This window comes from Ambystoma mexicanum, chromosome 2p (genome assembly GCF_040938575.1).
Source record: "Ambystoma mexicanum isolate Mex_15411 chromosome 2p, UKY_AmexF1_1, whole genome shotgun sequence".
Classification (NCBI taxonomy): Eukaryota; Metazoa; Chordata; class Amphibia; order Caudata; family Ambystomatidae; genus Ambystoma; species Ambystoma mexicanum.
The window spans coordinates 1,182,180,390-1,182,203,359 of NC_090923.1; the positions used below are offsets into that span (position 1 = coordinate 1,182,180,390).

Sequence of the window (22,970 nt, forward strand, 5' to 3'; positions counted from 1 at the left end):
ATGCATGAAGGCTGGCTTCATTCCAGGGAGGTTCACATCCTATGGATTACGTAGCATGTTCGGCTTGATTTCGGCAGTCGACTAACAATGTCCAGTAGCGGCTGCCCTATTGGACATCAAAAAGGCACTTGATTCTGTGGAATGGCCTTTCCTTTTCACAGTGCTGAGATGGATGGGGGCGGGAGAGGTAATGATATTGATGGTATCACTGCTGTGCACGTCCCCTGTGGCACGGCTATGGATTAATGGACAGGTTTCTGGGACAATTCAAATGAGATTGGGAACAAAGCAGGGATTTCCCGCATACCCCCATTGTCTGCTTTACCAATAGAGCCCTTGGCAGAATTAACAAGGGAACTGCATATTCACAGGGGTGCACTGTTGTTCACACACAAATTGGTAATCTCGCTTTAGCCTGACGGCATGATATTGTATGTCACAAACCCGGTAGTCAACTTGGCACCTATAATGCTAGACGTATTGGCATTTGGGCAGTCATCAGGTTTTAAGATTAATCATAAAAATGTGGTGCAATTCCTGCTGACTAACCAGACGGACTGGGATCCCAGTGGCACATAGAAAGTATCTGCTATCTGGGAATAGACCTTGCGAGATCCCCTGAAATACTTCTTCAAAAGAATTATAGTAAAACACTTGAAAAGGTCAGAACAGTGACTGACCGATGATTGCAGCTCCCGCTTTCCCTGTATAGTAGCATCTCCCTGGGTAACATGATACTCCCACCCAGGTGCCTATATATTTTCCTGAACGTGCCCCTGGTGGTAACTAGAGCCTTTTTTAGAGAGGTGAAATCCATTGGCTCCAGATTCATATGGGGAGGTAAACAACCACAGATATGTTGGGATACATTTAACGCCCCCTTGGAAAGGGGTGGGTTGGCACTCCCCAATTTTGAATCTTATTATGAAGCAGCACAGGCTACATTTTTATCATGCTGGTATGCTCCCATCCCAGACAGACCTTATGTGCAAATTGAGAAGGCCTTGGCGTCACTGGGACTTTTGAGAGCAGTGATACTCACGACCTTGCGAAGCATCGCCAGAGCAAAAAATATGGTGGGGGGCATATGCAAGGCCTGGCAGCGTATAGAACAATAGGCACAATGAGAAATGTTGAACTCCCCCATTTTGCTCGTGGTACACATTCCGGGAATACCCCTAACTGGCGTGAAAGGACATAAACAATGTATGGGCAAGTTGGGCATTTCCCAATTTCACAACCTCTTTCCCCAAAGACAATTTCTTAATGCAGATGAGTTTAAATAGTTGGGCGGTACGTGAACACTAGACAATTCATTTGTTTTTTAGGCTCAAAACTACATTAAAGAAGTTGTTTCCATCCTTTCCTAAAGCACCGAATCTTGCACCGCTTCTCCATGACCTGATAATAGCAGAGGGCAATGGGAAGCTAATCTCAAGCTTGTATGCAAAAACCATGGACAATAGGGTGGGATGGGCTGTGGATGCACATGGGAAATGGGAAGAGATTTTGCGGCACCGATTCCTGAGGAAATGTGGCGTTATTGCTAGGCACAGACTAAGAGAGTAGCTCATAATAGCAGATACAAATGAATACATTTGAAGTATGTACACCAGCTTTATTCCACTCCTGTAGCTCTGCATAGGTTTCTTCCTGATATATTCGATGAGAGTGTGGCATGTAAGCACTTGCTGGTGACCTTTTAACACCTAACATGCCAGTGTCCCTGCATGCAAGATTTCTGTCTAATAGTATTCGCTACTCTGGAGGGAAGATAATCGGAGAGCGGGTAGTCCCATCTCCCCTGGTGGCGCTTTTGGGGTACATGGTGGATATTGCAGGGCATATGAGGCGCTTAATCAGTCTCTTGTTGGCTCTTGCGAAAAGTAGCTATGGTTTGGGGAAGGGGTTGGCCTCCCCTGGTGATCAATGGAAGGCTGGTATCCCTTATTGTCATGGCGCTGAAGCAGAATATAGAGCCACTTTACATGCAGGTGCAATGCCTAGGAACATATAGGACCCTCAGATCCCTCAGATGTTGAAGATAATTCTACATAGTAATGTTACCTACTGTGGAATATAAGTTGATGAATTGTTACATACTGAATGGGATATATTGTGATCTTGTTTGTTTAAAAAATTGAGAACTAAAAAAGAAGTATGCACTCTATTGGAGGTACGTGAATCCATAGGAGCGAAATGATATGATATGAAAATGTAATTTTTTTAATTTAAATAATTGTTTTAAAAATGAACTATATATTATTTTTTGAGTGTGGAAGTTTATTGTAAACTATATCACGTAAATAAATAAAATAAAATAAAAATCACCAACCCTTTTCTTCAGGAGTCAGTGGTTCAGAAACTAGGCCAAATTGGTTAGGTTTTTATGACCTTGAAATATGTAATGGCTTTGAACTCAAATCAAAATCACATTTTTTCCTGCCCAACAATTGTCCAATGCCCTGCCTCTTTACATTCTCCTTCCCTCTTTCCTTAAAATAAAAGTCTTTGGGAAGCACTGACTTAATCAATACTTCAAACAGTGTTTCTTTGGCAGCTAATCTAAATAGCTCATCATTGACACAATCCTTCCATTCGCTGTGAAATAACACAACCTCTTTCATCACTAGCCAATTAGATTTCGGCAGCCTTCTGCTTGAACCAGGCAACGCAAGGGCAAACAGTTATGGTTCCCTGCGGGAGATCACACAGAGCCTCCCCATTGAACAAATTAAGATCTGGAACACAGAACATCTGTCAAAAAGTCACCTCAAAATTAAAGCAATTGTCCAAAAATGGTGTGGTCACGAATAGCATCGTCCCCACAAGCACGGAAGCTTCCATGGGCAATGCTTTTCAATGCTTTCAGGTATCATTCCCATAGATCACCAAATGGGTGAAATGAATAATAACTTTTCTTGCACCATAAATAGTTCCTGCATGGCAAAATAAAAAGATCTGTAAATGCGTTTGTTTCCATTTCTTTGTTGCCCCCAAGTACCTCTGCGCTCCCGAAACCCCAATTCCCATGAAAACTATTTGTAAGGGAAAACGCTGTCTTACAAATGGTTTCCCTGGAGGTCTCCGCCATGTGTAGGGTGGTGGGTGATCTGTTGTTGTAAAATCACTGTGATTGTTCATTATAACTAGGCTTTTTGGATTTCAGTAATATCCAATTTAATCTGATTTCTGTCCCCTGAAGAAAAAAAAATTCTGTCAGAGGTTAATCCGAAAATATCTGAAAATGTCCACTAAATGGCAGTGCTGTCCTTGCTACACATGGAACCCTGCATTTAAGTGAACATTAAAAGCAAGGTCAGCACTGCCATCTACTGGACATTTTCAGACATTTTCCTTCTGAATATGGACAAAACTGAAATAAGCTATATGATATGTCCCATTAATAACTATGTATTTTATGGGCCATGTATTTTAGAAAAGTAGCACTTTGGAGTTAATTATTGGATTCATGAAGTTACAAGGAGGAAAAAGTTCAGTTAGCAACTTGTCAGAGAAGATCTCAATGCACTACCTGATCAATGGTGCCTTGTATTCCAAAAGTCCTCCGTCAAACATGAGTCCATTCAAGTTCTTTTGGAGAAATGGGCCAAGGAAAGATCACTTATTTTCCCTTATTGCAATGGCTTCAGCATAAATGTGATGGTATAGTTCAGTGAAAAAATAGCATAGTTATGTGCGGTTTGGAATCCCTAATTCATATCAAATTAAATACCCAGTGCTGTTTTAATGGTTCCAGAACCTATTCAATATCAACTTAGTAAATATGCAAACTTTATATTTTCACCAAGGGATCCATTGTAATCAACATGATCAGAGGATTAGTTCCACACAAGTGTTTTGTTTAAAAAAAAAAAAAGGTTGTTTAGGTCTTTGTCCTGCATGCAGCTTTGAAAATGAATATACAGATACACCTGTCTCTGTCCCTCATGCACCTCCCCCTTCCTCTCTTAAACACCTTGATTTAGATTAAATTTGGGTAGTTAAGTCTTGAGGTTGACTGCAAAAATAATTCAGGCTCTTACCTTGCACCCTCTCAGGCAACTGGAGCCCATCAAGTCGTTTTTGGTTCTATGTTCTTGTTGTATATGTATTTTTCCTTTCTCATTATAAATTCATGACTACACGTCCAAGAAAGCAAAGAGATAACAAAGTCTGCATCGGCATAATCTGTGATTTTCTTCCTTCAAAACAATTATACATAATATACACACATCAATAAGAGATACATTTTTGTCTACAGTGGAAAAATGCAGTTGTCCGTGATTTGTTTGAGGGAAACAATTGGTGAACACTGATTTAGAAAAAGTGTGAAAAGCCTGCGAAAACACCACCAGAATAAGAAACACTGAAAACAGGAAATCCTAACTATACATCTGGATCTGCTGTTGTGGGTCTGCGTGTCCATTGTAAATATACAGGCATGCAGACACACAACAACAGGATTCGAGAAAAGCAGGAATACACGTCTGCATGGAAGAAGCATAGTACTGTAACTATTTTACGACATTTTCACTGACTTAGCTAAGTATGAGGGTCTATACGAGTACACTTTGTGCAATGCAATTAGGTATCTTAGCTACAGGTTTTTCTTTATCTGGTGGCTAATGTCACCTGTGGGCTAAAACATTCAAAATACTATCACTTTGTCTATCTGTTTCCAATCAGAAATGCAGTTATTGGCCAAAAACAGAGGTTGAATCCCTTCCCTGGCCAGCCAACTGCACATCTATTTATTGATGTCAAAATTGGGACCTGCCCCTAGTCTGCCTTTACAGTGCTTCTAAGGGTATCAGGTAATATTATCCCCATATATATGGTCGCCGTAAATAATATCGCCGGGAAACAGTTGTGCCGATATTATTTGGGTGACCATATATATGGGGACAGGGGCAGTGGGGGTTGCGGGGGTGTCCCCTGCTCCCCATGAAGAAAAAACAAAGGTTTGGGGGTTGCGGGGGTGTCCCCCGCATGTTCCATGTAATAATGTCCCCATAAAAAACGGCCTTTTTTCGGCGATGTTTTTGCATGGCGATATTTTTGCGGGGACATTATTACATGGAACCCTTACAAGTGTAACAGGCTGGAGCTAGCAATCCCAATGCAGTTTAAAAAGTATTATTTTGCAAACTGTGTTTGAGGCATCTTCAAAACAAACGTCTTGAAAAACCCAGAAGCAATACGAGTTCAAGCTGTGCTCATTTTCATTTGCATGGTGACAAAAAGGGCCTTCTTTAATTGATTACAGTTCTTTAGAGAAGGGTCATTGATTAGATTGTCTAAGGAAAACTAGCCTGCTTTGCACCCAACCAGGCTAGCGCTCACACATCTTCCACCTTGAAAGGTTACAAAAGCAATCCTACTAAAGGGAAGCCCTTTGGAAAACACCTATGAGCGGTAAATACCACAGCCTAGTGGTTTCAATACCTTCTACAAGGATGTGTTGGCAGTAATCAGGTAACAGGTTCAAATCCTGGCTAGACCAATTCATTTCCCATCCTTCTGAGGTCATTACATTGAGTACTGTATGCAATAACACATTCAATATTATTTAAAGGCAGTGTAACAATTCATCTTACTGGATCATCGTCTGGACTTAGTCCCACCCCTTGCGTTAGAGAACTCTGTCCTTTTTTATATTATTTTGTCATTTGTATAGCACCTTTCACCACGGGAATGGTCCCAACATGCTGTTTTTAATTGTTTTTAAGAAATCAAAAACGAAAAATTGAATTTTAAATGTCCAGTTTTCCCATTGTGTATTATACTTTTAAAATGGTTGCTTATCATGTTCTTAAGCATTAACAAATGTTGAAGATGGGACAGCTAGGGCACATAGAGATACAGGGATTTGCACAAGTAGATATTGGACCATCAACACCCAAATAAACCCCGTCACTCCTCAAACATCTGGCAGATAAGTCCAAGGGCCACCTAACGAGCCCCAAAGAGTTTTTACTCAGAAATCCATCGGTCTGTGTAGGTTTAAGCCTTTACCGCCCTCCTGATGAAGAAGCGTACATATAATTGCAAATACTGCATGCAGTGTTTCAGAAAACCTGCATGCCTTGATTGCCCCCCTGAAAAATCCATTCCCATCCCTGTTTGGGTGATGGGAATAGATTGTGTACAGTAGTAAATAATACCAGTACCGTACCATGTCCAAAAATACACAGAGGGGACAGTAATGACCCTTCTGTGCACTATTTATTTTTTAAAAGGTGGCCATCATAGATACGCACATTTTCACCCCTTTTGGGGTAAGCGCCTAGATATACTTCACTCAAATGACAAAATGTATGTTTGTTGCTGGAGGACCTTGTAAAATGTATTCATAGTTGTAGTCATACAGTATTTATAGCATTTGGCATTCCAAATAACTCATGACCTGTAATCAAGTGGGCTGTATACACGGTCAGTATTTCAAATAACACTTGTTTTTACTGTTATCGCCTGACACATAATGAAGTCCTAAAAATGGTGACTTATCAGGATGGACCTTTGCAAATATGTAGTGATCATTGTCTTTAAATTGCCAAACAAAAAGTATATAAAAAAAGATTAGCCGAAAATGTAGTCACAAGATACAAAAGAAGGGTGGGATGCAAAATAGACAAAAATAGATTATGGTGTCAAACAGCAAACACATGAGAGAGAGAGAATTCCCTGCCTTAAGATGCTAATAGCACCACTATGTAAAACATATATATATATATATTTATTTTATTATGAGGCTGGGACTATCAGTTGGTATTGACATCTTTTGATGGGCAGATTCTACTGCCAGACGTGGCGTCAAGCAGTTAAATCTGGTCATCAAAAGATGTCAGACATGTAGGTGGTCTCCTAGAATCCTTACCTACATTTGGAAATCTGAACATGTTTACATTATTTCGTTATCGCCATCTCTTCTCATATTATTGTTTAATTTCTTTGTTTTGACCCATCATGTATTGCATTTTATTATACAGCTGACCCTACTGTTCTTTCTGTGGTTCCTCTTTCTTCTTTTTAACTAACAGAATTTCTAATTCCAAAGGAAATCCGTTCACAGATTCTGATGTCGATTCTCTCTCCTTCCTCTTCCCAATTAGATGTTCCAGCATCTTCTGTAGCAACGGCGAGACCCGTGTATTCCGCACTCGTGATAAGGAGGAGATGGTGAAGAAGGTGATTGAGCCCATGGCTTGCGATGGCCTGCGCACCATCTGCATTGCCTACCGGGACTTCCCAGGGGTGCCCGAGCCAGAATGGGACAATGAGAACGAAATTGTGGGGGACCTAACCTGTATTGCAGTGGTGGGCATTGAAGATCCTGTGCGACAGGAGGTATGAAACTCACATTCATTCAAACTTACAGATTTTGCACAGAGTAATGGTTAGCAGGTTTCTGCTATTTCAATTTTTGGATAATGAAATAGAGGGTTCTAGTGATTTATCAAAACCAAGGCAAATAGCACATCAGAAAAACAATTGGTTCACAGAATTCTCTCTGATCCACAAGGTCTTCCCTGAGGTTAAATGAATTGAAAGTGGCTGATTTCCTAATAAAGGCTTAGCTGCAGTCGCCACTCCTCTTTTGACTGATGTTTTTGGCAGCAAGTGGGACAAGAGTGTTGTGGAGGAGTGCAACGATGAATGTGACGATATGGATATCAACAGAGGTTCGTGCTCTGAAACACTTGTGTATGAACGCGATATAAATAAAATATCATATCATCATATCATATCCAGGGAACCTTAAACCTCCTAGCAATAACTGTTTTGTAAACTATGGTAATGTTAGCAAACATGGGGCCAAATGTATTATTGTTTCCACAACTAGAAGATGCATTAAGACAGCATGTTCATCTTATGAATACGGTAGAAAATGTGAAAAGTTCATAATTTTCTTGGGATCTTGGGTATTTTATGGATGGGGTGGGGATCAAGGCCAGGCTTCTTTGTAATTATTTGCAGCAAATGAACCAGATGATGCAGGGTTCTCTCTCTGCGACGTAGGGGTTAAACATATGATAAGCTTTAAAAGGCTAACTCTTGGAATGCATTAATCATATTTAAACCCATTTGAAATGTCGCCATATTCATAAACCAAAGTTCATTTTGGGCTTAGCATTCACACATGGTTCAGGAGTAACAAGTGTATTATGTCACATTCAGGGGGTTCAGCAAAATACTCGCACACCATATGAGTAAGGACCAACATTGTGTTATTTTCATAGCAGGGTAGGTTGGATGAACACCTGGGAATATTAGTGCACAAGTATATAGGATGGCCTGCAGCGTAACTGTACGCAACAGTAAACAGAAAAGATGAACTAAAATACCAGTTTGGGGAATGGTGTCAGCACTCGATCCCTTTTTATCTGAGTTCTTCAGTACTTGTCCTAAGGATCCATCATACCCTTTGGTTGGCAACCTGCTGCAGGATGAATGGGTAGAAACTAAAAACACAAGAGGGAGAAATTCTGGATACCAGCGTCAGGAGATGGGAGTAACGAAAACAGATGACGATGGACGATTCTAGAAGGACATCATTTCCAGAGCACAATCCTTATTCTAAATCTCAACATCCTGGGGATGAACCCCAGCACACTGCTTTACTATTGTCTTTCCCTTTGCAGTTGCCTTGGTCCTAACATCCCGTGGCGTACTGTATTGGATGGCCTTGCAACTGCTACTGGGACAAGACTGGTTTTGTGCACCCCAAACTCTTTCTAGAATGACATAAGCTTCAAAAGGGAGGTGTCAGTTTAAGGTCGGGTGCCAATTTCGGTGCAGGTGCTAGCTAAGCAACGTTCAATGGCTGCCATGTGCTCCTTCTCAGGGGTTCCCTGTCTCTCCTCTGGTCTTAGGGAAACTGCCACCATTTGGTAAGTGTCTGAAAGGTCTTATCCCCTCCTCCCCTCGCACTGCGGTGCAGTGCTGTGGTGCTGTGCCCAGGGTTTCTGATATGGTTAGGATAATGAAGAGCTCAGACTTACTGGCTTTTGGTAGGAGACATTTCCCCTTTCCCCCTCTGTGCTTTTTTAGTGGAGTGTCTTTGGATCCTGTTGGTTGACTTTGATCTTGTCACCCTCTCCCAAGGAAGGTTTCACTTCTGTCCCTGCTGTCAGCCTATGTACATTTTCGAGACCCTTGCAGGCCAAGGGTACTGGTATGGTTGACTTACTCCCCTCTGGGTTCCTGGTTGGTCTAAGCTCTGAGTGGGGTTGAAGTCCTGAGGGGCCCTTCCCCTAACTTGTCTCAGCCTTTGAGGCTCATGGTCGCCAATTCCCAGGCCGGGTGCTCCATGCACGTCAATGGACCCGCTGTGCTAACATTTCCTGGTTGAGTCTTGTCCCTATCCCTGAGTTCCACAGGGTTGTTATGCCTGTTGTCTGGTTTCCCCTCACCATAAGGTCCCTCCCCATGGAAGATATGGGAGGAGAGAGAGAGAGACAAAAGGGGTATCCCCGTATAGCACTCTAGAGGTCAGTTCATCTAGAAGGTAGTTTCCCCTGGCCCCAGTTTCGTAATCTTTTTCAATGCCGCGTTTCTAAATCCCCCCACATTCTCTTTAGTGAAGTAGTTGTTGATCCTTTGTAAAGGAATAGGCTCCTCCCCTGCATTAGGTAGATCATATTCGAATGTACTGTGGTCTGATATGATATCATATGATAAGATATATTTTATTTATAGTGCGCCCATACACAAGTGTTTCAGAGCGCAATGTGGCAGGGGAGGGGAGCAAGGGACAAGACAACCATCTTACTAGGCCCAGTAAAATTGAGATTGCGCAAATACAGGGGAGATGAAAGGGGAAAAGTGCAGAGGGAGGAGGAGCAAGTGCAGGACATAGGATCTAAAGATCAAGAAACAAGAAGTGTGGTCAACAGGTGGCAGTGCAAGGTTAAGTGCAGACCAGCAAGTGATAAATAGTGCAGGTAGGGGGTATGTAGGGTAGCAGATACAGCCCCAAGTGCAGGGTTGCCAGAATGCAGGGACCTGGGCACATGGTCCAGAGGGTGCCAAGGTAACCAGTGCAGAATCAGACAGGAGATCAGCAGGGAAGAGGAAGAGAGAAGGCAGAAGCAAAGAGCAAAGTCTTGAGCTGCTTCCGAAACTGGAGGTGGTTCTGCTCAAGTTTCAGAGAAGCAGGGAGGCTGTTCCAGAGGGAGGCACCCACAGAAGAGAGAGATCTGCCCCCAGCGCATTGCTTGAAAAACCACATGACCCTCAAGGAGTTGGAGGTGGAGGAGCAAAGGGCTTGAGTAGGAAGATACTTCAGAAGAGAAAGCTGGAGATATTTTGGTCCCAGGCCCCAGAAGGCTTTGTGGACAATGCAAAGGGTCTTGAATTTGATCCTTGCAGCCACAGGGAGCCAATGGGAGGGATTTCAGTGCTGGAGAGATATGATCCATGGGCTTGAGGCCAAGGACAAGTATTGCAGTCCTGTTCTGGATGATTTGCAGAGGGTGGAGAGTAGAGGCAGGCATATTTTATAGGAGGCTGTTACAGTAGTCAAGCCTATAGAGGACCAGAGCTATAGATACAGTGAGCTTCACTTCTGGGGGAAGGAGAGGGAGAATACCTCTGAGGAGGTGCAGTTGGTAGTTTAACTTCTTAGAGACGTTGGAGATGTGAGGAGAGAAGGAGAGTGTGGAGTCGAAGATAACCATGAAGTTCTTAGCCCCGCAGGTGGGAGCAGGAGGAGGGCCAAGGGAGGCCGGCCAGAGAGTGAGGGGAAAGAAGGGTGCTGGTGTGCCAATGAGGAGGATCTCTGTCTTGCTGGCAATCAGGCAGAGATCATTGGCGGTGCACCACTCTTGGATTGCAGAGAGACAATCCGGGATGAGAGAAGGAGAAGAGGCGGCAGTGAGGAGCTTGAAGGCAAGCTGGGTGTCATCTGCATAGCATTGGAAGTTGGTGCAGAAAGCAGCAATGCTGGGGGCATGAGGTGCCAGGTATTGGTTGAATAACCAGGGAGAGAGGTTAGACCCCTGGGGAACACCGCAGGTGGAGAGAGATATAGAGGAGAGGAAGGACCCAAGTTGGAGCTGGGAGGGTCGATCAGACAGGAAAGAAGTTAACCAGGCCAGAGTTTGATCAGTGATACCCAGAATATCACGGAGCTGGTTGAGCAGGATGGCATGGTTAACCGTGTAAAAAGCTGAGGATAGATCAAGTAGAATGAGGACAGAGGGGAAATTAGAATCAAGGTTAGAGAGCAGATTTTCACAGATGTTCAGGAGAGCAGTTTCCATGCTTCTGGCTGCTCTGAAAACAGACTGATGGTCATGGAGACAGCCAACAGATTCAGTGGGGCGATTAAGCTGGGAGATGGCCAGCTTTTCCAGGAGTTTGCCCAGGAAAGGAGTGATAGAGATCGGGCGATAATTAGCCGGAAGGGAGGGGTCGGCTGAGGGCTTCTTGAAAAGTGGTCTGCGTCAGACTGATTGGCTGGTTCTTCCTTGGGCTATCTACTCGAGACCTATGCACCCGCTGGCCTGCTCTACTATGGGCAGTTCACCCACTGAATCCTCCTGCTCCAAATTAATCACTCTGTAAGAAGCCCCTTCCTCGCAAGACTTTTAAGGGATAACCTCATTAAACTCTTGTCGGAGGGCAGAGCTGACATCTGTAAATCTGCTTAGGGCAGTTGTTCTGATCTTGTATACGGACTGAGGTCTCTGAAAAGATAATCTTTTCTCCCCAGGGGCCCTTGTTGCCCCCCCCCCAACCCCAGAAGTACATGGTCAGCTATGCTCCAATGGTTGAACTTACATAGAAATCTTCTGAGGTTCTTTCCGCCTGCAGAATCTTTCAAAGATCATTTTGGGATCAGCAGTGTAATTTAGGGAAGACTTCCCTGATGTTGGGCTTAACTTCCCAAACTTGGCCTCTCCGTCCTGGGGATTTGGAGTTTTCTTCCCACAGGATGGTATTGCTGATCAGAAAGAAGTGTTTACAGTCCAGCAACAGAATATGTCGCCTTGAGTAATCTCTAAGGGGATGTCTGAAAAATGTAAGGCCAACTGTACTTTGTCTCCCTGATGTTTGGGGTCCACTGGAACTGATTGTTAACTAGATCCCCCCCAACAGATTGAACCGTGATGTGGTGTTAAGGCTGTATGATTGCCACCAGGTGCACTCAATTTCAGATACGTTTCAATCCAAATTTTCTATTGATAGTCCTGGGAACTGAAAACATTGTATCCGCTCACTCAGGGAGACCCATGGTTGGGATTTGTGCCTGTTCACTCAAAAGAACTTGAGGCCTGCTACCTGGTTATTGCCCTCTCCAGTTTCCAAGTAGTGATGCTAAAACGATTTGGCAGTTTCATAGGCATTTCCATAGAGAACTTCTGTATCATCACTCAGAGAGAGCTGGTATTTGGGACCATCCACTTGCTGTAAGAAATGTCAGAGTAATGTCTCATACACAAAGATCTGTAAGAAGGATACTGCACTCTGCATGTGACCAGACCACACTACTATTAATGACTGACACAATGTAATACCATTTTTTATTTGGATTTATTAAGTTTTCAAATGGTACATATTAGTTCATCTAAATTATATAATCAGAATATTATGATACATCTCTATGAAATGCAAATAGGGTACACAATGATTTAAGTTGCCAGTAAGTGATGTTCTTTTGTCCTATATTCAAATTACAATCACAATGAATACATATTTCTACAAAAACAATTATGAAAACATATTGCTGCTCCATTCATAGTATGTGTTTTGGGTCTATACCCTTCTTCAGCAGAATCAGGGCCACACACTACCTATATTAAATATAATGAAAAGTCAAATTGATTACTATGTGATTGGTTTGTAAAAGGAAACTGTACAGAACGACTAACCTTCCTGTTGTGTATCCCACTTCTGGACCAGTTACGGTTATGTTATGTTAATGTTATTTATATCACGCACGGCTAACACCCGTGGATCTGCAAGAGAGGGGGTGGGGAGGTTAGTGGGGATATAGCGAGAAGCTAGGTTCAGAACCAGGAGGACCTTGTGTCTGTGAGTGTTGTTTTTGCATGTGGTAGTTTGTGTGGGAGGCCTTGTGCATTGTAACCGTATGTGTAAGATTCAGTGCCTCGGTTGTGTGGTGGTTTCTTGTGTTGGTGTTAGTGTGTTGTGAGGATTAAGCTGGGTTTGGTTGCGTGCACCGGTTAGATAGTGTCAATAAGGGATCCAGAGTCAAGGGTTGGCCGTAGCTGTAGGATAATCCGGTATCTTGGTGTGTAGTTGCATTGTTGATCATTTTATGGGCTATGTGGTGATTCACTCTAGGTGTGCTTCAGCATCTAGAGATGCTGGGTTTGAACATAGTATTGATTTTCTGTTTGCTTATCTGTAGTGCGGCTAGTTCAAGGTCTGGTGTAGTGGCATCAGTTATGTTGGAGGAGCAGAAAGGGGAACATGGGTTCATTGGAGCCCCTGGCGCGGTTCTTTGGTTGCCACTTGACGGTATCTAGCCAGATTCTTGTTTGTGGTTCTTTGGCCCATGTAGTCTCCTCTGTAGTTGTTTGTATGTGCGGTTGTTTTTGATGGTGTCCCTTTGAGGTTGTCAATGTCTGCTGAATAGCTGGGTTTTGAGCAGTTTCCTGAAGGTGATGTGGTCTTCTGTGGTTCTAATTTCTTTGGGCTTGTTGTTCCAGGTGTTAGGAATTAGAAGGGAGAACGCTGTTCCGCAGAAGTTCCTTTTTCATAGTGTTTTGCCTCTATTTGAATGTCATTGCTGGATCTTAGTTCTCTTCCTGGGCGATACCGGCTAATTTTGTTTTGGAGGAATTCCACTCCTTGTCTGTGCAAGGCTTTGTGGGCAATGTAGAGTGCTTTGAATCTGATGCACTTTTTTACTGGTAACCAGTGTAGGCTTTTCAGTGCTGGAGTGATGTGGTCTCTTCTGATCAGTCTTAATAGGATCCTGGCTGTTGTATTTTTTCACCCTTTGGAGTTTCTTGGTAAGTCTTTCCAGCATTCTTAGGTAGAGGCTGTTTGCTTAGGCAATTCTTGTGAATATCAGGGATATGATTGTGAGGGTTCTGTGGATGAAGGTGAGGTAGGGGAGTAGTCCTCTGAGCAGTCATAGGAGTAAGAGCATTTTTTGGCGATTGCGTTGACTTGTGGTTCCAGTGATAGTCCGTTGTCCATGAGTATACCTAGGTTATTTACTACATCAGTCTGGAGATGCTAATATGATGCCTTTATTCCACTGGGCTGATCTCAGGCTCGTTCCAGTATATTCTGTGGGCAGTGCGGTATCTTTGTATTTGATCAATTCAAACAGTCAATCTTCAAAAGTACTCCTACTAATATTCTCTAAAACGGTACAATGAGAATTCTATTGTAGATAGAAAAGATCAAATGAGAAAATCAAACCAACGACTTACATTCAAGTGTTGAAATTGGTGTAAAAAGTAGTAATATGAATGCCCTCTTTAGGATCTAGAAACAAATGGCAGGTACCTATAATAATTTGGACATTCTAAAGGCACTTAACGCTATTTAGTCAAACCTCACATGTTGACATATCCGCCAGAGTACACAAATATAGTAGTTTGAAAACTTTTTCAGCGCTAGTGTTCCCCTTATATGGTATCAAGAAACTAGAAATTGCATGTAGCGTACCTCCAGTTCCTGTAATGCTGAACAGCATTTCCTATTTGATGTGTGTTGAAATTCTCACCATTATATAATATGGTATGTAATATCCTCACAATACTAGAATTGCATGTACAGAATGACGTAATGCATGGTTTGATGACACCTGTATAAACAGAGCGAAGGATACATTAAAATAAAATTGTCATGGGGCGTGGTGAACAGCCCTCAAGATGGCCGCCTAATCCGGCTCCTTCTCACATCATCATTATAAGTTAGTTTATCATGTGACTCAGGCTCATGAAATCTATTCCAAAGCATCTCTACATATAGTGACAAAACACCTGATTTTGTTGAAACTCCTTGTGTTCTGGGCACTGTGGAGCGCTTGGCACAGAGCGGCTTCCTTCAGCGAACCATTGCAGTCAGGGGCGTGAAGGCAGAGACGTGCCCACAAAGCTGAGGGGAGAAAAGTGCACAAGAGACAGGAGTTTAAGGAATCCTGCAGACAAGAGATAGGCAATAACTACAGACAGGCAACACATGCTATGGTATGGTATGGTATGGTATGGTATTTAGATTTGTAAAATGCAACTGTGACCCAAAAGGTATCCTGGCGCTAAGCAAAAAGGTAGTAGATGGAGAATGAAGGAGAGACAAGAAAAATAGACAGCAAGGTAGCTAAACACCTGGTGGAAACAAGAGAGTTTTAATCAGTCGATTAAAGGCTCTATGACATTCAGCTGCTCTGAGAGATAGCAGAAGGCTGTTGCAGAGTTTTGGTGCAGCCACTGAAAAAGCACGAGCATCCATTGTGCTCTTTTATAATTGACTCACAGTCAAAAGAAGGCTGTCAGCAGAGCAAAGTGCACGGGTGGGATTATATTTACTACGTTTTTTCCTGTAGATACATGGCACCTTTGCCATAGAAAGCTCGGTGTACAAGGCTAATAATCTTACATTTTATTCTACAATCGACTGGAAGTCAGTGCAATTTCCTAGGACGTGGGTAAGCATGACCCATTTACGTGAACTAGTTACCAGCCTCGCATCAGAGTTCTGTAAAACATGTAAACGATTAATACAGTATTTGTGCTGAGCCAACAGTGTGGCGTTGCGGTAATTGATTACACCAGAAATAGATGTTGAGATCATAGGGGCACGGAGCTCATACCATAGGAAAGGAAGAATTTTCTGTTGCATTTTCAGTTTTGGGTGGCCAGCGCTGCCTCTGGCACTACCCTGAAGTGCCAGAGACAAGGAATCAGATTTGTATACCCAGGTGTCTAACCGGTTTACCGGTGTGCATAAGGGGTCGAGTTCCGCTGGCCAAAAGTTGATGGTCCAAAGATTTTTTGTTGACAGAGGGCCGACAATCAAGACTTTAGTCGTGTCCTCATTTTACTTGAGCCACTTCTCATTCATCCACTGGCTGATGGCAGATACAGTTCCTGATACACAAGGCAGATGTAGTGGGGTCCTGATCAATGTGAAAAACCACCGGGAATCATCTGCATATGAGTAAAAAAGACATCCAAATGACTGAATGATGGACATCAAATGTTTTAAACATATGTTAAATAAAAAGGGAGACAGGGCTGAGCCCTGAGGGACTCCCTAGCTTAAGGAGACTCCTTCAAAGTCAGTGAACAGAAAGGGGTAGGGGAGTACAAGTAAGACAAACACGTTAGGGTCCCAATTGCGGTTTACACAGAAGTTTCCCACAGGGTATGGGGAAACCCCTAGCCTTCTGCGCTGGTTACTGTTACAGGGCCCCACTCTGAATGCTCATGGAAAGGAGCAGCGAGAGTGGGTGTCTGTGTCTGGACCCCAAGGCACGAACAAGGAAACAGTACTCACAAGACTAAAGCATATATGGGTGCAGCAGGAGCTGAATAATGACTGCCCCCTGAAACAGGAACCAGCACACTGTTAACAATATGGCATGTGGTACAATACGGAAACACGACAAAGCAAAAGGACAGAGATTCCCTGCTGGGAAACCCAGCAGTCAAACTCTGAACAAAGGAATTACACAAGCACAAGTGAGGACAAGAACGGTAACATAAATATCCATAGAAAGAATAGGAAGTCAAAGAGAGAGCAAGGTTCAGGACAGAGAACAGGAAGAAAGAAGAAAAGCAAGAAGATAAGAATCTAAGTGCAAAGCAATAGGAGACTGGAACTGCAGACTAAAAACTAAGGACCGAGATCAAGCAACAGTGGCCTGAACTATATACCAGGCACAATAAAACTCAGAACTGAAACTCTGGACTAGGATAAAAAGGACTGAACTGCAGACTGGTAACAAGGAACTGTAACTATGTACTGGAATAACAAGGGCAGGCATGAAGACTGATAACAAGGAAACTCAGGACTGGAATCTAGGAAGTTAAATCCAGGTAACACATACTGTGTGCACAGAACAAGGAACTGCAGGCAGGGAACAAGATAATTGGTGGTGGAGAGCAAGGGGCCACAGACAGGGGACAGAGGACTGCAAACAGGGGAGCAGGGCTACAGTACAGGAAGCAGAGGTGCAGAGCAGAAAGCAGGGGAGTGCAGGCAGAGTAGCAGAGCTGCAAGGCAGGCAGCACAGAGGTGCAGGGAAGAAGGCAGGGGAATGCAGGCAGAGTAGCGGGGATGCAAGGCAGGGAGCACAGGGCACTGGAACAGGAGTAGGTGCTGGAAGCAACAGCAAAAATCCAAGGTTCAAAGCACATGGGGCGGGGCGCAAACTCATTGAAAGAGCCCTCTGCTCCTGCAGGCTGTTGCTTAAATACTGACCTACCCTGTGCTGAGGCAGTCTCATTAGCAGCACCTGGAGCAGCACACCTGAAAGTACTCTGCCTCCTTCCTCTCTGGCCCTGGGAAAATGAAAGCAGCACTGATCTCTAAAGCTTATGGGGATTGGAGTTCTAAGACTGCTGCTTAGGAATAGCCAGACATGCCACAAGGTGCATTATGGAATGAGTAGTTTCTGAAGTTAAATAAGGAAGTACAAAAGTCTTGTAAATGGAAAGTAAAGACAAAGATATGAATGTGTATTGTCCAGGGAGGACTATGGTGATGAATGAGTCCCAAATAGTCCACAATGGCTGCCAATTGGTGTTCCAGTGGCACACTCATGACAGTTGCATTTGTTCAAAGGTGAGGGATACTGGCATTGCTGTGGGCAGGCTCAGCTGACATGGTGCCAAGAGTGTGTCCTCTATGGTGACAAAATATGAGGCTCGCTGGGGGCATGGTTTCTTTTCACTTTTCACTTGAGATGAGTGGTCTTCATTTATGGTGTAGGCTGTGAAGCACCTGACTCGAAGTGACATTCGCTGGCAGACCAGTGCGCCCGTATGTTGATGAGGGCCGTTGGTGATATAACGAGCAGACTCTGATGATACTGATTTGTAGGTGAGTCCTCCCTGGTTGTCATGCCGCGGAACTCAACTTCATTGTCGCTTTATGGGTAATTAGCAATTTTGCACCTCTGGAATGAGGTAAATCTGCCTTGGCTACGTTTCACTGAAGTCGACTTGAATTGTGAGGAAAGCATTGTTTGCGCTCTGATGGCTATTGTTCTATTTACTTTCCCTTCATATTTTGCAGAGGGAGAAAGAGAGCTTGATTTCATTTGCGGCATCACAACAGAAATCTTCTGTCTCACATTAAATTATTTTATGATGAATGCTAGATTTTCCCAATGAGCCCGAGGCTGTGTATGGTTTATATTTAAAGGTGGGAACATAATTTCTAGTAATTAGGTGCTGCTACAATCTTTTGACATACTATTTGGTTGCCTGTTTAAGAAAATGGAGGCTACAGTACTATCTCCTTTGGAGCATAATCTGGAAAAAATGCTTTCGGAGCTTACCAATATTCGAGCTTCAATTGGTGCTCTAGATCTGAATTCTATTGCTTTTCAGGAAGATTTCCAGTCTTTCAGAAACGAGATCAAATAGATCAGATGAAGTTGAAGAACATGTCTCTTCGACTGAGGATAGACCAGAAGGCATAGAACACATGCAAATTAAACTATTGATTCTTTGTAATATATGCACTGTTTTCTTAATAGTTTACTTATATACAGTTGTCGAAGTGTACAAAAATAAGTAGTCGAACTATGTTCCCTGCTGGCCTGTCGCTGCTTCCCACAAACCCCATCTTCACACCCCCTCGCACGCAATACAAACCCCTAAACAAATACGCCTGCTGTTTAAGAGAATGTTCAGTGCAGTGCACTGAAGCGCAAGTTTCAACTTGTTCCTACACTTTTATTTTAAAACAAAACTATTCCGGAGCAGTTTTTAAAAAAAATAAAAGTATAAGAACAGTAAAATGTCATTTAAAAAATAAGAGGCGCACCGCTCCCAACCACTCCTGCCAACTTCGACCTCTGCTTGTATACTAAATTGATTTGAACTACTTTCAAGTATTTTACCTTTTTTCTAATTTTGATATACTGATTTGTTCTTTTTATGAATTTTAATGTTTGAAAGCCAGTTGTACTATTATTATTCTACACTATTACTTATGTACTCTAATTAATTGGTTAGGTTTGAACTACTGGTGGTATTTTAAACAAATGCTAAATACAAATTATTTAACAAACAAATAAAACAATTGTGATGGAAAACATATTGTCACATACATTCTTAGGATGCATATAAACAAATACTATAAAATCTAACAGAGTTAAATCAAGATAATGTTGCATATACAAAATGAATGATTTAAACACATTTAGATTAATTACATGTTCAATGTTAGCCTTGTCACTGCATTACAATATGTTATGTCTCACAATATGCTTTGAATTTTACATTCAAGTGCCTAAACAGTGCACCATATGCAAGAAAGTCTCAGAGTAGCATATTCATCCAGTAAATTAAATATTAACACCTGAACTGTAATCAGTATAACCAAGTTCTAACTTCTAGGAAGCACCACATAAGAGTTTATTTGTTTTTTGTACCAAGTTGCTTGTTACCAAAATTGTAAAATTGCAACTATAAACATATAGGCAGCATCCATCTCTAAGTCAGTGGTCATTTTATGGTTCTAGTTGCCTTAAATGTTAATATATTTCCTCCAGTCCTAGGATGTTAATTGTTTCTAACATAACGCATTTTAATTGTGCCATTGTATGATGATATTGATCAAAATGATGTGCAACTGACAACATTGAATATTTGTTATGAATGTTTGATATGTGCTCTGCCCATCTCAATTGTGCTGGTCTTGTCATTAATCGAACATAAAAGATGCCACGTGGGCATCTTAGACCATAAGTCGAATTAGAGGAATCACATTACAGATAGTCTTTTAATAAAATGGGCTTCCATGAAGGATAGTGTATGGATGGTGAATCAAATGTCTCTTTATTAGTCTATTACTATGCTGACAATACATTATTGGAAAAGTTCCTCTTTTTCTTGATGATCTGGACAATCTGGATTTGGTGTTCATCTCTCTATGAACTGGAATTTAATGTATAGATGAACAAATTACTCTTTCCCTGGTAATGTCTTTTCTACTGGATGTTTCTCCCATGGATTCCGCAGCTTTGATATACCAATATCCTGATTGCAGTCAGAACATTTTTCAACAGCAGAGGGGGAATGTGCGGCATCGAGTCAATGTTCCATGTCAGTATCCGTTCCTGTGCTCGGGCGTGACATTGATAATGGTATAAATAGCACGCACTGTGCCCATTGCCACAGTTCTAGTTTTTCCCTCTTTCTGCACAGCGAACTTGAGAATTAAGGAAGCGAGCATGGGCGTTGAAAGAGAGACATATTAAAAAATGCACCCACAGTCAGAGGGGTAGGATTGGAGGGCAATAAGGAATCCGTGGAAGGAACATCCAGTAGAAGGAACATTACCAACAGGTAAATTATTAGATCTTCTAATCGATTGTGTTCTCCCACATATTACTCATCTTTGATAGACTCCCGTAGAGTTTCAGAGAAGGAACAGGGCAAAAGGGGCATGTGCCCCGGGATCCCACTTTGAAGGGGGCCCCCACATAGCTGACTGAAACAAAGACATTAGTTGCCATTATTCATTAAGTATAAATAGCAAATTTCACTATATTTTGTGACGCATTGCAGAGGCTCACAACCTACTGCCTGATTATTATTGAGCAGGTATTCTGCTCTGATCAATGAATCCTATAATGCTTTCTTTGTTCACTCTGGCATAAATAGTCTGTGCGTTCACCAAGCACCGCTCCTGTAGCCTTCTCACCTTTCTATGAGGAATATATTGATCAAGTGCAATCACCAAAGTTGAAATTATACATCTCAATGCTGCTATGGTTCAGAACATAGCTCAGTGTGCTAAGCATTTGTTCCATAGATTTGTATTCATATGCCACATCACAGTACCAAACACCAAAAGGGCTGACTGAGCCTTTGCTACATCTGAAGCCTTTTGTATAGTTTGGTGAAAGTAAAATGTGTTGTGCAACAAAGCAACCATCCTGCAATACATTGTGGGAGCTTCAAAAACAAACCTAGCCGCAGTATGGGGAAGGTCTAGAATTCGATTCCTCTAAACAGGGATTGTAAAACCTATCCAGAACCCCGCAATGATGAGCATGAAGTCTTTGATGGTGATTAGGTAGTCATTCAAGACTGTGGAAACAAAGTGTATCCTGCCTTAACCAGCAGACAATGCAGTGATCTTGGACAAATTATCCAATACCACTGTATAGTACTTTAAAGTCTTCCATGAAAAGACTTGCCTTCTCACTTGATGCTGGCATTATTTAGCCCATTGCCTGACCTTTATTTCTATGCAGGCCAGTAGAAGGGGTCCTAGACAGTAGAGAGCGTACCAAATATACCCATATTGTTTTGTTTTTAAACATTGGGCCTCATTATAAGTTTGCTGGTCCGGTAACAACGGTACCGGTAAGCTTGCCAGTACTGTTGTCACCGGACCGGCAAACTACGAGTTCTGATCGCGGGTGCCTTCTCGCCCGCCAGGTGTGACCTGGCGGGCGTACTGGCACCCGCGAGCAGAGCATGTCGGATGCACCAGCACCATTCTGAATTATACCAGCACGGCTACCACCGGTATTGTACTGAGCCCCATTGTCATGTTGGGTTATGTCAATTGTGTACTTTCCAAGTCAGTTCTACAAAATGGGATTATTTTAGTCCATGAAAGTCAAACATTCACAAACTTGCTCCAAGATAAGAAATGGGAAACAAAGTGGCAAATTAAAGAAATTGCAGACTGGGTTGAAATTCCAGTTTCTTATTCAATGTGCGTGATCTTGGGCAATTTATTTAATCTCATATTGCCTGACCTGTCAAAAATGCCTTTCCTTAAACATTTTTAAATGATCATCCCTAAAGAGTTATTTTTTTCTCAAGATATGCTTGTAAAAAAAGTCCCAGCCTTGGTTTAACTGTCTATAGTGTTACTTCATATATAATGATAGTGACCATTGATATATTTATTACACGCCTCAGCCATGTGTTTGTTTGCTCTCTAATGGCAACACAACTTAACAACCATAGCCCTGTTCTTATCTCAGTCTATGTCCGGAAGTCCAGAAACATGTGCCTTCCTTGTAGATTCTAATCTGTGTCTGCTATCTATTCTATGGTACGTGAGCCTTTTTGTTGCTTCCAGTTGGTCTGCTGCACCCATGCTTGAGAACCTTTACATTCTGTGAGGCTGCTAATATGAGCCCCATGTCTAGTCTGTGGTATGTACACCTTTTTAATATGTGACGAAAAGTGGTGGGCACCACTAGATCAGTAAATATAGTTTGATGTATGTAAGAACTTCACGTTGCTAATTTGCAAAAATAATTTTGAGGAGCTGTCTGGTAGAAACGATCCAATCACACAAGGATCAAAGTCTACAGTAACAGAAAAAAAACGGGGGGAACCACACAGTTATCCCGACGCTCACACACTGCTCTCCCAAAAGAGCTGCTCCATAAATTCAGGGTACATTACTGCACAATTTTCACACATTTAGAACATTTTTGAGTCGTTCTGTGAAAAAAGTAGTTTTCAAAGTGCCAAACGTTTTGCATCATAAAACGGGTTTTAATGACAGAATGGTTGAGGCAAACAGCATCCTCATCAATCTGTCCTGCACTGGTACACCTCTTTGCAGAACCAAAGAGGTTGCCACTCCTCTGGTTGAATGTGCCCTCAGATGTTATGGGATATCTTTTTCAGCAATAGAATAACATTCTGAAATACACAGAATGATCCAACGTTACGTTTGTTTAGTCACAGCCTGTCCTAGTCTCTGTGCAGCAGGGGCGTTGCTAGGGGGGGGCTGAGGGGGCTATAGCCCCGGATCTTTTGGCTGTAGCC

The 22,970-nt window shown here is 42.5% G+C and overlaps 1 protein-coding gene across 9 annotated transcripts in view; it reads left to right on the plus strand.

Moving 5' to 3' along the window:
* ATP2B3 (ATPase plasma membrane Ca2+ transporting 3) overlaps positions 1–22,970 on the plus strand; it is a 1,317,805-nt gene that overhangs the window by 974,784 nt on the left and 320,051 nt on the right. For all 9 annotated transcript variants that reach the window (XR_011302157.1, XR_011302158.1, XR_011302159.1 and 6 more), the window contains one exon: positions 7,116–7,350. Coding sequence is in view for 6 of the 9 variants with exons in the window: in XM_069645362.1 (XP_069501463.1) it covers positions 7,116–7,350 (235 nt within the window). In the remaining 3 variants the exon portion in view is untranslated. The remainder of the gene's footprint in view (positions 1–7,115; positions 7,351–22,970) is intronic.